The following is a 14224-nucleotide window of genomic DNA, read 5'->3' as shown; positions in this document are numbered from 1 at the left end:
GGAATCTAGATTACTCCCAGCTTTCTGACTTGGGCTACGGGGCACTAATATAATAAAAGAAAAAGAAGATCCAGGGGAGGAACTTGTGTTATGGAGGGGTGGGGTGATGAACAGCTGCGTTTTGGACTGGTGGAGTTGTGCTGGGTATGGAATCTGCAAATGGAAATGCTGTTGGATCTGAAACTCAGACTTCGGAGTAGTCAGCTCACAGAGAGGCCCCAAAGCTGTGGGAATGATGTGATCCCCAGGTGATAGTGTTGACTGAGAAGAGAAGAGATCCCAGTTGAGGACCTTGAGTGGGGAGATACACAGACTTAGGGGAGCCCGCAGGAGACAGGGAGGGAACCACTAGAGGGAGCAGCTGAGCCAGGGGTGTGTGTAAACCCGGGGAGACGACATTTCAAGATGGAGGGAGGCCGCCCAAGAGGAGGACTACAAGATGTCTGTTGGTTGTGTCCACAGAAAGTCATTATAACGGGCAAGAGAAACTTCTAGAAACGGAAGCCAGAAGCCAGTCATAGAGTTGGGGAATGAGTCGGAGAGGAGATGGGCAGGCACCGTGAGGTGAGGCTTCTTTGTCAGGAAGTTTGGTTGAAGGATGGATGATTTGGCACACATGCTGGAAGGGTGTGTGGGGTGGAGGAACAGCGGAGGTTAGGAGAACCTTGAGCATGGGTGAAGATGCGCTTAGAAAAGAGAAGTCAAGGTTAAGCTGTGGGAGAGAGTGAGGATGTCTGAGCGACAGAGCCATGAGAATGGGATGAGGTCTGGAATAATGACAGAGAGATGACCTTAGCCAAGCTCAGGTCCCTCTTCCACTGTGATGGGGTGGGGAAAAGGGGGGATGCGCAAAACAATGGGTGTGAAAGTGTTGTTTTGTAGCACAATATTTTAATTATGTCCTTTTAAAAAATTTCTCCACAGACACTACCCAAAGCAGTCCTTCACCACGGTGGCAGATACACCTGAAAATCTTCGCCTGAAGCAGCAAAGTGAATTGCAGAGTCAGGTAACTTCTAGAAGATTTGTTTTGTTCCCTTGGCACTAAAGATTTTTCACAAGGCTGCTCTTCTGAGATTCTTGTCCTCGTACTGTTCCTGCTGGGTCACCTGCCGGTGTGGAGGCTGAAAGCAGGCCTGTGTGGGAATTCCGGGTGAAAGTGTTGAACATCTGTATTGTTCCCAGTCTTGAATTGTCCTGATATTCTCAGTTTTGTTATTCACGTTGGACTAGGGCAAGTAAATGAGTTCCGGTCAGAGTCAATGTTTCCCAACAATCTTGACTTATTTGGTCCTAAATATTTAAACACGTTTTACAAATAGCTTTTCCACACCGCATATGTGGGGAAAAACAAGGTGTTAACTTGACCCAGTTGCAGTGTGTATGGGGCTAACACCCCGTCTGTGTATCTCACACCAGCCAAGGGCTTTGTTTTCCTCCTGTCACTTTGTTCATATTTCTTTCATATGTCACATTGACAGCATGAACAAAGATGAGAACACCACAATTGGCTCCCGGTCAACCATGTTAGATGGCAACTTGCCTTCAATATGGTGAAACACATCAGTTAAGACTAGGGTTGTGAGTGGCAGCGTTTTCTGCAGGGACACCTGATCTTTTAGTAAATATGGGGTGCTCTCTTTCGAAGAAGCTGTCTTTCCTGGCACCCCATAGTAAGACACGGAGCAACTACATTGCAATCCCTTGGTCAGTGGTGAAGTAAGGAGGGAAGAGGGGAGAAGGGAGGTGGAGGTAGGGGAGGCTAGGTGGTTGTAGGCCTCCTTCATCTGTTCATTGGCTGTGGCCTTAGGCCAGTTTCTCTGATGTTTGCACTAACGTGCAGTGAGACAGTCCATCTTGTCTACCTGTCTTGAGGGTATCTGTAAGTATTAAATGTGGTAGGTGTGAAAGCATTTCAAAAAGTGAGAAGATATTCTATGACTGTGGAGGCTTGTTATGATGGTGATAATGATGGTCCCCGAGAATTCCTGGTATGTGAAAGGGAAACGCACAGAATCTGTGAAGGAAAGAGGTGTCCAGCTAACAGGCTTGAACATGTCAGTCTGTAGCTCTTTTTTTGGGGGGAGGGGTGGGAGAACGGAGTCTTGCTCTGTTGCCCAGGCTGGAGTACAGTGGTGCCGTCTCGGCTCACTGCAACCTCTGCCTCCCGGCTTCATGCAGTTCTCTGCCTCAACTTCCCCAGCAGCTGGGATTACAGGCACCTGCTACCACACCCGGCTAATTTTTGTATTTTTAGTAGAGACAGGGTTTCACTATCTTGGTCAGGCTGGTCTTGAACTCCTGACTTTGTGATCCACCAGCCTCGGCCTCCCAAAGTGCTGGGATTACAGTGTGAGCCACTGCGCCTGGCCTGAAGCTCTTTCTTAATGAGAGCAGGCAGCTCTCAGTGGCTTGGGATTGAATCATTTCCTTGATGGTGTATCTAATCACAGGGGAGGTTGCGGTTGCCTGTAGTCTCTTTCTGGGGAACTTGGGATCACTTCTCAGTCCATCTAGTTAGAGGAAATAATCTCCAAGTGGAATTTAGTGTTGGTTAATAATGCCATGAATACATGGTTGGGAGCTATTTTTTAGTTTGTGTAAAATGCTGGTGTTTGTATACTGGTTTTGGTTACAAAAATTAGTGCTGGCCAAAGAGAGACACTATTATGGAGGCTGGCAAGAACACCTCTGTTCATTCACACCCCCAGGGGTACCAGAATCTGGATCTGCTCTGTGCATATCCAATGTGCCTTTCTTCTCGTCAAGTTAAGTTTCATCAGGTAATTCTGGACAAGTACACACTGGACATAGAACTAAATCAAGCAATCAAATACTCATTTCCTGCCTGTGACATGCTTTGGTACTGTGCAAAATAATTTAAAATTAGTTTCTCTTCCCTTCATAAATTTATAGGGTGTCTGAGGAAAGAAGACTAACACACACCTTGGAATGACTATATTTAATTTGTTATAAGGACTGAAAAAGAGAAAGATCAGGCTGGGCACGGGGGCTCACGCCTGTAATCTGAGCACTTTGGGAGGCCGAGGTGGGTGGATCACTTGAGGTCAGGAGTTCGAGACCAGCCTGGCCAACATGGTGGACCCTCATCCCTACAAAAAATACAAAAATTAGCTGGGAGTGGTGGCGGATGCCTGTAATCCCAACTACTCGAGAGACTGAAGCAGAATTGCTTGAACACGGGAGGTGGAGGTTGCAGTGAGCTGAGATCATGCCACTGTACTCTAGCCTGGGCAACAGAGCAAGACTCTATCTTGGGGAAAAAAAAAAAAAGAGAAGAATCAGTGTGGATTGGACTCCGTAGTGCTTTGTGCCAGATGTGAGATTTGAATGGAGCCTTGAAGGTTGAGAAAGAATCTGATATAACCACTGTCTCCTCCCTTTCGAAGGCACACCACACCCTTTGGGCTCAGTTAGTGGTTATAGATGCCTTCAGTGCATTCCAGGAGCAAGCATTTATTGTTTTCCTATTATGTGCCTGACTTTGGAGATGCAAAGAAGAAGAAGGTCACTGTTTTATGAATGGCCGATTTTATTCTCCCTGATGTGGCCAGCTGCAAGCTTCAAAGGGTGGCATATACAAATAATTATAGGCTGGTGGGACAAGAGCTAATGGCGAGATGTCCAAAGATCTGTGGGATCGCCAAGCAGCAGTCAGGGGAAGACATCAGATCTTTATAAAGATTTTGCTCAAATGTCGTCTTCTTTAGAAGCAATTGGGCTCCATCAAGCAGACAACATGGGGAAATTCAATGCAATTCAAGAAACACGTATTGATTACCTACTCTGTGCACTGGGATATAAAGACATCATCATCATCAACAGTGTTGCTGTATTCCAAGGACATAATTTTACATGTATTATTTTATTTAATCATAAACAACTTCAATGATATAGGTGTTTATTATTATCTCTATTTAGTTAACACGTTCAACCTTTAGAGAATTTCGATAACCTGCCCTTTCACACTTAGCTGGTATGGAATAGGTCTTGAAATGGGACCTAGATCTCTGAGCCCTCGATGTCCACACTTTTCACCAGTACCCTGGTCCCCTTGCTCAGAGAGCACCTAGAAAAGATCTGTAAGCAAAGAATTGCAATACAAGGGTTGATGCAATGTATGTAAAGGTAGAATCTGGCATTAAGTGTAAGTAGGAAGAAGTCATTATGGTTTCTTTTTTCTGGGTGAGAGGTGAAAACACTTCTGTAAGAATATTTCCATTTTTGCAAAAATGTGGGTAGGTATCTATCCTAATGGTAATACTCAGTAATGGCATTGGATTTCATTTTAGCCTATTAAATGATTTGATTCTGCATGAGAGTATTTCCTTAGAGTTTTGATATCTGGAGTTCTGAACAGCTCACTGGTTTTGGTGGAAAATTGACTATTAATATTTTATAGGCTTGTTTTGATCATTTGTGATGCTAAGTGAATCACATCTATTCATAGCTCCAAGTTTTCAAATTCTGAAATCTTTTAGAATTGTCTGGTTAAAACCAGTTCTCTTCTTTCAGTTCATTAGCTTACCAAGTGAGCCAAAAATAAAGAAAATCAAAATATATTTTCCAATTCAATATAGAAAGTTATTTATAGTTACCCACTGTTATCTCTTTCTTTAAAAAATTTTCTCTTTTCTTTTTATTTCCCCCCCTCTCTTCCTGAGAGGGTTATAAACACTGTGAATATTTTACATCTAAATGCTAAATCCTCTCAAGCTTTTTTGGAATCTATATCAGGTGCCAGATTGTCATAATAAAATTTTATGAAATACTGTGAATAAACAAACAAACCAAGAGTTAGCTCTTTAAAGCCAGTGGTTCATAGGCTTTATCCAGTACCTGGTGAACATCCACTTGGCCAGTCTCTGACTGCAGTAGATGTGGACTGCTCTGGACCTTGGCAGTCAAGAGGAAAAGAGGGAAGGAAAGCACTTTTATAGTCACTAGTTCCCTTTTGATCACACATCACAGCATGAACTGCTTCAAAGAAATAGCATAAAGAGTGGTTAGACACCCCCAGGGGCCCGCAGTAGCCCATTCAACAAGAAGCAAAAGTAAAACTGCTTCTGGTGGAATCAGCAACATTATAGTTCACCTGCGGGGGCATCAGGCTTTTACTGCTTGCCTTGGGAGTGGCTCACCTCATTTTCTTTAGGAAAGTGAGATCCAAAGCCCTGACTTAGAAACAAAAGTTTTGGAACACAAACTCTTTGTAAATTAGGTGATCCCTAAACTTAAAACATCCAGGCGAGATGAAAGACCCCTTAAAAAAGAAATTTCTAGCCGGGTGCTGTGGCTTATGCCTGTAATCCCAGCACTTCGGGAGGCTGAGGTGGCAGGATTGCTTGAGGCTAGGAGTTTGACATCAGTCTGGGCACCATAGGGAGACCCCTGTTTCTACAAACATTTTATAAAAAATTAGGGCATGATAGTGCATACCTGTAGTCTCAGCTACTCAGGAGGCTGAGACAGGAGGATCCTGTTGAGCCCAGGAGTTGGAGGCTGCAGTTAGCTGTAATCACACCACTGTGCTCCAGCAGCCTGGCTGACACAGCAAGACTCTAAGAAACAAACAAAAAACCCCAAAAAACAGAAAAAAGAAATTTACTGATTATTTTAATATCATGTGGTAGAAAGCGTTCCCTTTTTTGGGCTGTGTAGCACACTCTTATTGGAAGGGAAGGCATAGCTGCTTTGGGTACTCTGAACCAGGACTCTGGAGACTTCTCAAAGCCGTTGAAATGGTTCTTCCGATGACATTTTGAGTGGGAGCCCCCACTGAGAAGACAACAACACGGAGCTGCCGTGATTGAAGCAGGGGAAGGGGGCAAGCTCCTGGCATCTCCAAACCCCCCTGACTCTCCTCATCTTCCCACCCCCAGAGCCTTAAGGAAACCTGGTCTTCTGTAAAGCATGGTTTTGAAAAAGGCTGCTTAAAATGAAGACAAAACAATAGCTACTCCCCACTTAGTTGTTTATGTGCTTGGCTTAGCTATTTGCAATCATGTTGAAAATAAGAGGGATTTGGGGCTCACTGTGCTCTTAAATGGAGTATGTGTAATTTATGAGGGCTGATACGATGAAAGATGGAAAATGATAATGGAGAGAATGCAAATCATTCTGGAACCTTTGAGTCTTTCTTTTGTAATCTATGTTGATTCTTTTTTAATCTTCCAGGTTTCTGCAGAGGCATAAAAATGTGGTTCATAGGAAGTACAATAAATGATAGTAGTAAGAGTAAGAAGTAAAAGTGATTTCTTTTTATAGGGAACATAATAGTTAAACATCTTTTGGGAGAAATGAAGGCACGTGTTTAGTATAAACCTTTGGAAGCTCCAGAAGGCAGTAATGTGGCTTGCCCTTGGCACACTTCTGAACCTTCTTATTTTATATTCCATTTCCAGAGGGTTTTCTCTCAGTTATCTGTCATCTAACCATCCAGTAAGATGGACCTTACTGGTAAATATTACCTAAAGCAGAACCTTTCTCAGGTGGGAGTTGCATCTTAAAGCGTGTCTGCTGAAGTCTGACTTCCTTCAAAGCAAAGAATCCCTGACTGAGGAACTCCATTGACTGTCCAAAGATAATTGGAGAGTTATTTTGGATAGCATTGTCCAAAAGTTTCAAATCCCACTCTGTATGATTGCCCAATCTTAAACTTGACCTAAATTTCTTTTGCCACTGGATACGGATTGCATGTCAGATTTTGGATATCCTGCAGTGAGTGAAACCAGATGAGGCCCTTACTCTCAGGGGGTTTATGGTCTAGTGGGAGAGAGGGTGGTAATAACGTAATAAAAAATAGGCCAGGCCTGATGGCTCACTCCTGTAATCCCAGTGTTTTGGAAGGCTGAGGTGCAAGGATCACTTGAGCCCAGGAATTTGAGGTTGTAGTGAGCTATGATCACACTACTGCACTCCAGCCTGGGTGACAGAGTGAGACCCTAAATCTAAAATAATATTAATAATAATAAAAAATAGGAAAAATTACAACTGCAACAAGACCTGCAGAGAGAATGGAGTGTATTTTAAGTGTGTTTTAAGGCACTTTTGGGGAGTTGGAGGCCTGCAGACCTTTCTGCAGCAGATGCATAATAAAATCTTAGAACAGTCTGCTGTATCCTGCTCAGCTCTGGATCCCATTTCCAAATATATACCCATTTTCTCCATTTTTTAATCCTAGGGGACTCTGCTCTTCATTGGGTTCTTTTTGTTTTAGACGGAGTCTCACTCTGTTGCCAAGCTGGAGTGCAGTGGCACGATCTCAGTTCACTGCAATCTCCGCCTCCCAGGTTCCAGCGATTCTCCTGCCTCAGCCTCCCGAGTAGATGGGATTATAGGTGCGCACCACTACGCCTAGCTAATTTTTGTATTTTTAGTAGAGATGGGGTTTCACCATGTTGGCCAGGCTGGTCTCGAACTCCTGACCTCAAGTGATCTACCCGCCTTGGCCTCCCAAAGTGGTAGGATTACAGGCGTGAGCCACTGCGCCTGGCCCTCTTATTATGTCTTATCTCATTGGACAACTTCAGACTTCTAAACACAAACACTGTTTCTCCCGACAGTTTTTGTTGGGTTCTGCTGGTCTTGGACAAGAAGCCTTTTATGCTTGCCTCCTAACTTTCTCTTTTCTTTGAACGCAATTTTGGCAGCTTTACACTTCCACCTTTTGATTTTCCACCATTTGATGCTGTCTTCTAATCCATGGTAATGCTTCTTGTTCTCCGAGTAAGCACTTTCTCATGTTTGTAATGGTTAAAGTTCATTGGGAGAAGCTTCAGCATGTTTATTTTCAAGGTTTTGAGGCAATGTAAATGATGAGAGATTACGTTTCACATAGAGGAATGGGTGAATGTGAATGAGAACTTCAAAGGGGACATATGAATTCACTGGATGTGGTACATTTCCTTCAGGGAGCACAGCGTGCTAAGCAGATGTTAACTCCAACCTTTGCGATTCCACTCACCCTCACAGTTTCCCATAAGTCAGATCCCCACCCTGCCCCCATGCCCCCATTGTACCTCTGGATAAAATGATGTAAGAGACAAAAATGTCAGTAGTGGGAGACAGGAAAATAACCAAGATGTTTTGATTTTTGTGCACCACTAGGTTTTCGACCCTTTAATCACAGGGACCTGGTGTTCTACTCTCAACCCTCCTGAGATGACCTGCATCCTTTTCATCTGTTTCCCAAGGCCTGGAAAGTTGGTCCTTTGATTCCTTCCTGGCCCACCCTACTTCCCTTTCCATCATTCCCATAGCTGATGGTGGAGGGAGGTGTGAGTGCTGTATTTTGGGTGGGCAGGCTCTAGGCTATTTGTTAAGAGTAAGTGGGTCAGAGTCTGGTAACTGGCCCTTGTATTAGGCATTTCAATATATAGTCTATCTATCAAGGAGGATGTTTTAAAAGTATTAAAGCAGGCTGGGCACAGTAGCTTATGGCTATAATCCCAATGCTTTGGTAGGCTGAAGCAGGAGGATCACTTGAGGCCAGGATTCAAGATCAGCCTAGGCAACATAGGGAGACCATTGTGTTTGCCAAAAAAATTAACAAATACAAATAAATAAGCTAGGCATGGTGGCTCATGCTTGTAGCCCCAGCTACTTAGGAGGCTGAGGCAGAAGGATCGCTTGAGGCCAGGGGTTCAAGGATGCAGTGAGCTGTGATCATGCCACTGCACTCCAGCCTGGGTGACAGAGTGAGACCCTGTCTCTAAAATTAAAATAAATAAATAAATATATATATACACAATCAATGCATTTTTCATCTTTCTCTCACATAAATCATGCTCTGCCATCCTGCTTCACACTTGTGGCCCCAGAGAAAGAAGCAGAGTGAAGAGTGAGTGGCACTCTGGGAAGGAGGGAAGATGGTCCCACTTGAAGGGGGCCACCTACCCTACTCCCACTTCTGGCCATGGTAGATTGTACGAAGCAAGCAGAAAATCGGAGACTGAAACATGACCTCCTCTCTCTCTGCTGACTGCAGGCTCAGAGATGAAAGTTGGGAGAGGCAGATTAAACTGCCAAAAGCAGAGAAAACCACCCCACAAAATGTATTCCCAATCTCCTCCCACCTCAGTGGCAGACTTGGGGCCTCTGCAGCATGGCAGGCAAAGTAAGAACGTGGGTTGCATTTCCCAGAATCTTAGTCTCTCCCATAGTGTGGAAGGCGATGGCAGCTGCAATGTGCCTTGTAGAAGGATGCTGAGGTGCTTGCTGGGAGCTGCCAGGGGCATTGCCATTGCAGGAACGGTGTGGACCTGGGGCCGGGGTGGATGTGCGGGTGGGGAGTAGAGGTTAGACCTCAACGAGAAGCATGGAAGGAAGTGTCTTCAGGGGGTACTGCTAGGCTGTTCCTGAGCTAAGGAAGAACACACCACAGGGTTACCAGCCACAGATGCCAACAGATGCCACAGATGCCAACAGATGCCAGCCACAGATGCCAACAGGGTGCCTGGCACCTGAGAGGACAGGAGACACCACTGAGGCCAAAGGAGTTCGAGGAGAGAAGGAGGGAATATGGGCATGGGTCCCAGGCTTTCTTCTTCCTTCATTCACACACTCCAGGACATCATCTCAGAGGGGAACCAGGAAGCAGGAGGAAATGGGAATTGACCTAAGCTGACTGTTTCAGTTGTTGAATGGACTCAATGCAACCGATGGAACTAAATTTAGTTCTTTCCACTTCCGGGTGGTACGGACTTGTAAAGAATCACAGGGCAGCTCTAAGACATAAAGAAGCTTGATTTTCTTTTGTATCAGAATACGAGTACATCGTAAATAAGTTGCTGACCTGTTGTATACACTTTGATTTTATTGGGTAAATATAGCACTAGACCAGCCACCCAGCGATCTGGGCTCTCCCCCGTCCCTGCCACTAAGTGTGACTTTGGGCACTCCTAACCTTTTTCAGGGCATAAGATGTAGGTTGTAGTAAAATTCCTTCCAGTTGTAATAGTCTCTGATTTTAGTACAAAAATGTTCTGCAATAATGTCTCAACCTAGCAATAAAAGAACTTGAAAAAAAACTGCCATTATTTTTTCTTTTCTGCCAAAATAGCAATTGTCAGGCCTGCCATTTCATTTGACCATTCTCTAAATAGCTCCTTCCCTGGACTGGTCTCAGATATTGGCTGAAGGTCATAATTGGGAGGTCACATAGATTTGAGGGAAGTTGTTGGGCAAATCAGTTTCACATTGGAAGATGTTTAAAAAATGGCACAGGACGAAAGACAAGAATAGCTACAGTCATGCTGTTCATTCACTGATAGCAACTCATCATTTAATTCAGTTGTCGAGCTTCAATAACCTACGTTCAAAGTCATTTATGCCATGTTACATGACTTCCTAATTAGCTCAGTAGATATTTTTCAAGTTTTCTATGTAGAAGTAGAGTAACTCTATATATTTGTATACTTTTATGAAATGTCTTATTTTAGTTTTACTTCCTAATGCTTTCTTATTTTTTTTTTGAGTGGCTTTGCTTGATTATGTGGTAGCTTTTGAACTTCAAAAGTTGGTCTTGGCTGGGTGTGGTGGCTCATGCCTGTAATCCCAGTGCTTTGGGAGTTCGACGTGGGAGGATGGCTTGAGGCCAGGAGTTTGAGACCAGGCTGGGCAACATAGCAAAACCCTGTTCTTGCAAAAAAAAAAAAATTAAAAAATTCGCTGGGCATGGTAGCACACACCTGTAGTCTCACCTACTCAGGAGACTGATGTAGGAGGATCGCTTGAGCCCAGAAGGTCGAGGTTGTAGTGAGCTGTGATTGTGCCACTGCACTCCAGCCTGGTCGACAGAGCTATACGTTGTCTCAAAACAAAATGAAACAAAACAAAAACAAAAGCAAACAAACAAAAACCATATATCTCAATTCAGCATGTCTCTGTGATCCCTCATACAGAGGAGCTGATCTAAAGCAATCCCATTTCATTAAATTAACAGGCACATTTGGGAACTATTTCTTAATACCCTTAATCAACACTCTAAATTTCCTAACAATGTATTTTTTGAAAGGAGGACACTACTTAGACACTACTGTCTCGTAATGGCCTTAAACAACAAAACCAAATTTATAGGACAATATAGAATTCAGAAAAGGCCTCTTGGAGATAACCCTAGGGGTAACCAGCAGCCTGCGGTAGCCCTTATTGTGCCCTGAATGTTTAAACTCTCATGAAGTACATATATGTGTGCTTAAAAATTATATATTTTAAGCAGAAATTATCTAGCCTACTTATCATTTTCCTTTACCTCAGAACTTTGTTTAGAGCACCCATTAGCTTCAGAAGGACCTTCCCACTGGAATTCTCTGGGGGCCTTGCAAAAGGATAAAAACAGGCTCAAGAAATTCTGTAGAGAAAAGATGACTATGTTAACATCATTCTTTAAAAAAGCTTCCGTTTGGGACAATTGTATTGTATTCTGAAATGAGATACTTGGGCTTCCAAAATATGGGTTGTGCTTTGTAAAATGGAGTTTTTCTCATTACAAAATGTTGGAAGAGAGCAATTAGAATTTCCTTCTCTGCCTCCTTCCCTCTCTCTTGATTTTTGGTGAAGTCAAGGGTCAGGATGATGCTAAATCAGAAATTAAGGCAACACAAATTTGATCCCAACTGGTAGAGCTGCTCTGGACCCCTTTTGACTGACACTGAGTTCCTGTTTCTGTGGAATTTTTCTTATTTACAGGAATCCATGATCTGTGAATGTCTTCTAAGAGAAATCTAATAAGCATCTTTAGCTACTGAGTTAGCTTCCTAAGCACACAGTATTTTAGACACCACACAACTAAATATACCAATTCCAAGCGATTTACTTAAACAAAAAAGTGAAATATAGTAAAACCAAGAATTCTATTCTATTTTTAATTAGGCAGTCATAGAGCCTTAATACTGATTCTTTTAAAAACCTCTAGAATGGCTTTAATGCTTATAAACCATTAAAATTAAAACCAAAGTAGCTCTTAACTATATTTCTGCTATTGGACAGAGAACATGTCTGTTATATAAGTTTTCCTTAGAATTGGATAATTTCCAAGGCTTTGAATCTTTTTATTCTAGAATATTTTATTCTTCATAGGAATACCACTTAATGTCTTAGGAGTGTGTATGTATATGGGTTTTTTATATACATATATAATAAATATTATATGTAATATACATGTATGTAGATATACATATACATACATTACATACAATATGCATACAGTAGACACCCCTTATTTGCAGGGAATATGTTCCAAGAACCCTAGTGGATGTCTGAAAACTGCAGATAGTACCGAACCTTATAAATACTGTTGTTTCCTATGTGTATATATCTACAATAAAGCTTAATTTATAAATTAGGCACAGGAAGAGATTAACAATAATAACTAGTTTACATTCCCACCAGCGGGTTTTCACTGCATCCACGCCAACATCTATTATTTTTTGATTATGGCCATTCTTGCAGGAGTAAGGTGGTATCGCACTGTGGTTTTGATTTGCATTTACCAGATCATTAGTGATGTTGAGCATTTTTTCATATGTTTGTTGGCCATTTGTATATTTTCTTTTGAGAATTGTCTATTCATGTCCTTAGCTCACTTTTTGATGTAACCAAATACCATCTGTTCCCCAAAAATCTATGGAAAAAAATTTAAAAATAAAAAACCACAACAATAACTAATAGTAAGATAGAATAATTTCAACAGTATGCTGTAATAAAAGTTATGCAAATGTGGTCTCTCTCTTTCTCGAAATATCTTATTGTACTTTACTCACCTATTTTCAGCCCACAGTTGACTGTGTAAAGTGAAACCAGGGATAAGAGGGGACTACTGTACATATATATAGATATGCATACAATATGCAAACATATGCATTATGCATATAAATATATGCATATTTTTACATACATTTGTATAACATGTACCTATACATATATACACACAGACGTATATAATAATATAACAAAGTTAACTTGGAAGGACAATGTTCGGGGAAGTCTTGAAAACCTGAAAGACCAAGAAAACATGAAGTGTCTTTTCTCTTTTGTTATGAATGGCTAAGTATGATTTAATTCACTGCTGGACACTCTAACAGTCACCTTATTGCAATCTAAGTTCCCCATCTGTGAATTAGCTTTGCAGTCTCTGTGTCTTTTAGTTATTCCATATGTTTTAAGAAATAGCTAATGTGAAAAACTGTAACAGAAACGTGTAGTATTACTTCTGGAAGTGTGGTAATGAGATCTTTTTCAAAATATTACTGATTCCAGAGGACAGATCACTCATTCTACTATATAACAAGCACAGACGTAATTCAAGAGGCTTTACCTGTTTTAATGGGTCTTTCTCTGTGTAGTTTGTTCATTAATTTAAGGTTTTTCATGTCTGTTTTCACCTTTGTCCTTTGCTGTAGATTTTAAACTAGAGGCCAGTGATCCTATTTAATTTAATGGTTATTAATAAATAACCACACTAAGCAATCGCCTGGATGATATTGTGCCGTCAGATGATAAGGGTGATAATGTATGAAATGAAATAGAAAGAATGGAAGGTAGTTTCATAAAAAGCAAGAGTCTTATAAGAATGAAGAACAAGACACTTTTCTGACAGGTGGACAGATGCTTTTCCAGTTCTTTCTTGGCATAAATTACAAATGGAGAAAAACCTTGGTATTTTTGGTTTCAAACCTTTACTAGCAAAGAAATCTCACTGAAGGACCCTCCATACTTCCTGTAACTTATCTGTATAAGGCTGCTTTAATTATTTATTGGTTTAATCTACATTTAATGGATACCTCCTTTGGCCCAGCCCTGCCAGCTCTTGGGTGCGGGTTGTGTGAGGCGAGAGACCAGCGGCTGTGGGGAGAGAGGGTGAATGGAGGAAAGACCTGACCCCTGACTTAGAGGTGTTTATTGGGTCCCCTCAAAATATATTCTCCCAAATTCTGTGAACAGTTTTTTTTTTTTCTGTATTTCATTCGGCTTTCTCCTCTCATTCTCCACTGAAATGTTTATCCTTTCTTTGAAAGAAACCCCAAAGTGACTCTTTTCCTCTTTCCATGGATCAGATGCCAAATTCTTTGAGAAATATGTAGAATAAGAAAGGATCCTTTACCTGGTTTGGAAGGAGCTCTTTCTGTTTTTCTTTCCCCACCCAACACCTGTGCCTTTTTGTCAACTATTTATAGAACTTGCTCCTTCTTAAAATAATGTG

General features: G+C 41.9%; 1 protein-coding gene across 4 annotated transcripts in view; it reads left to right on the top strand.

Annotated features, from left to right (window-relative positions):
* The window catches only part of NEBL (nebulette), a 395768-nt gene that overhangs the window by 154246 nt on the left and 227298 nt on the right, over positions 1 to 14224 (top strand). For all 4 annotated transcript variants that reach the window (XM_055092459.2, XM_034930073.4, XM_055092458.2 and 1 more), the window contains exon 3: positions 925 to 1009. In XM_055092459.2, the coding sequence (XP_054948434.1) occupies positions 925 to 1009 (85 nt within the window). The remainder of the gene's footprint in view (positions 1 to 924; positions 1010 to 14224) is intronic.

The sequence above is a fragment of the Pan paniscus genome, chromosome 8 (genome assembly GCF_029289425.2).
Source record: "Pan paniscus chromosome 8, NHGRI_mPanPan1-v2.0_pri, whole genome shotgun sequence".
Taxonomy (NCBI): domain Eukaryota; kingdom Metazoa; phylum Chordata; class Mammalia; order Primates; family Hominidae; genus Pan; species Pan paniscus.
The sequence above is the reverse complement of the archived record's forward strand: the minus strand, read 5'-3'. Positions and strand labels throughout refer to the sequence as shown.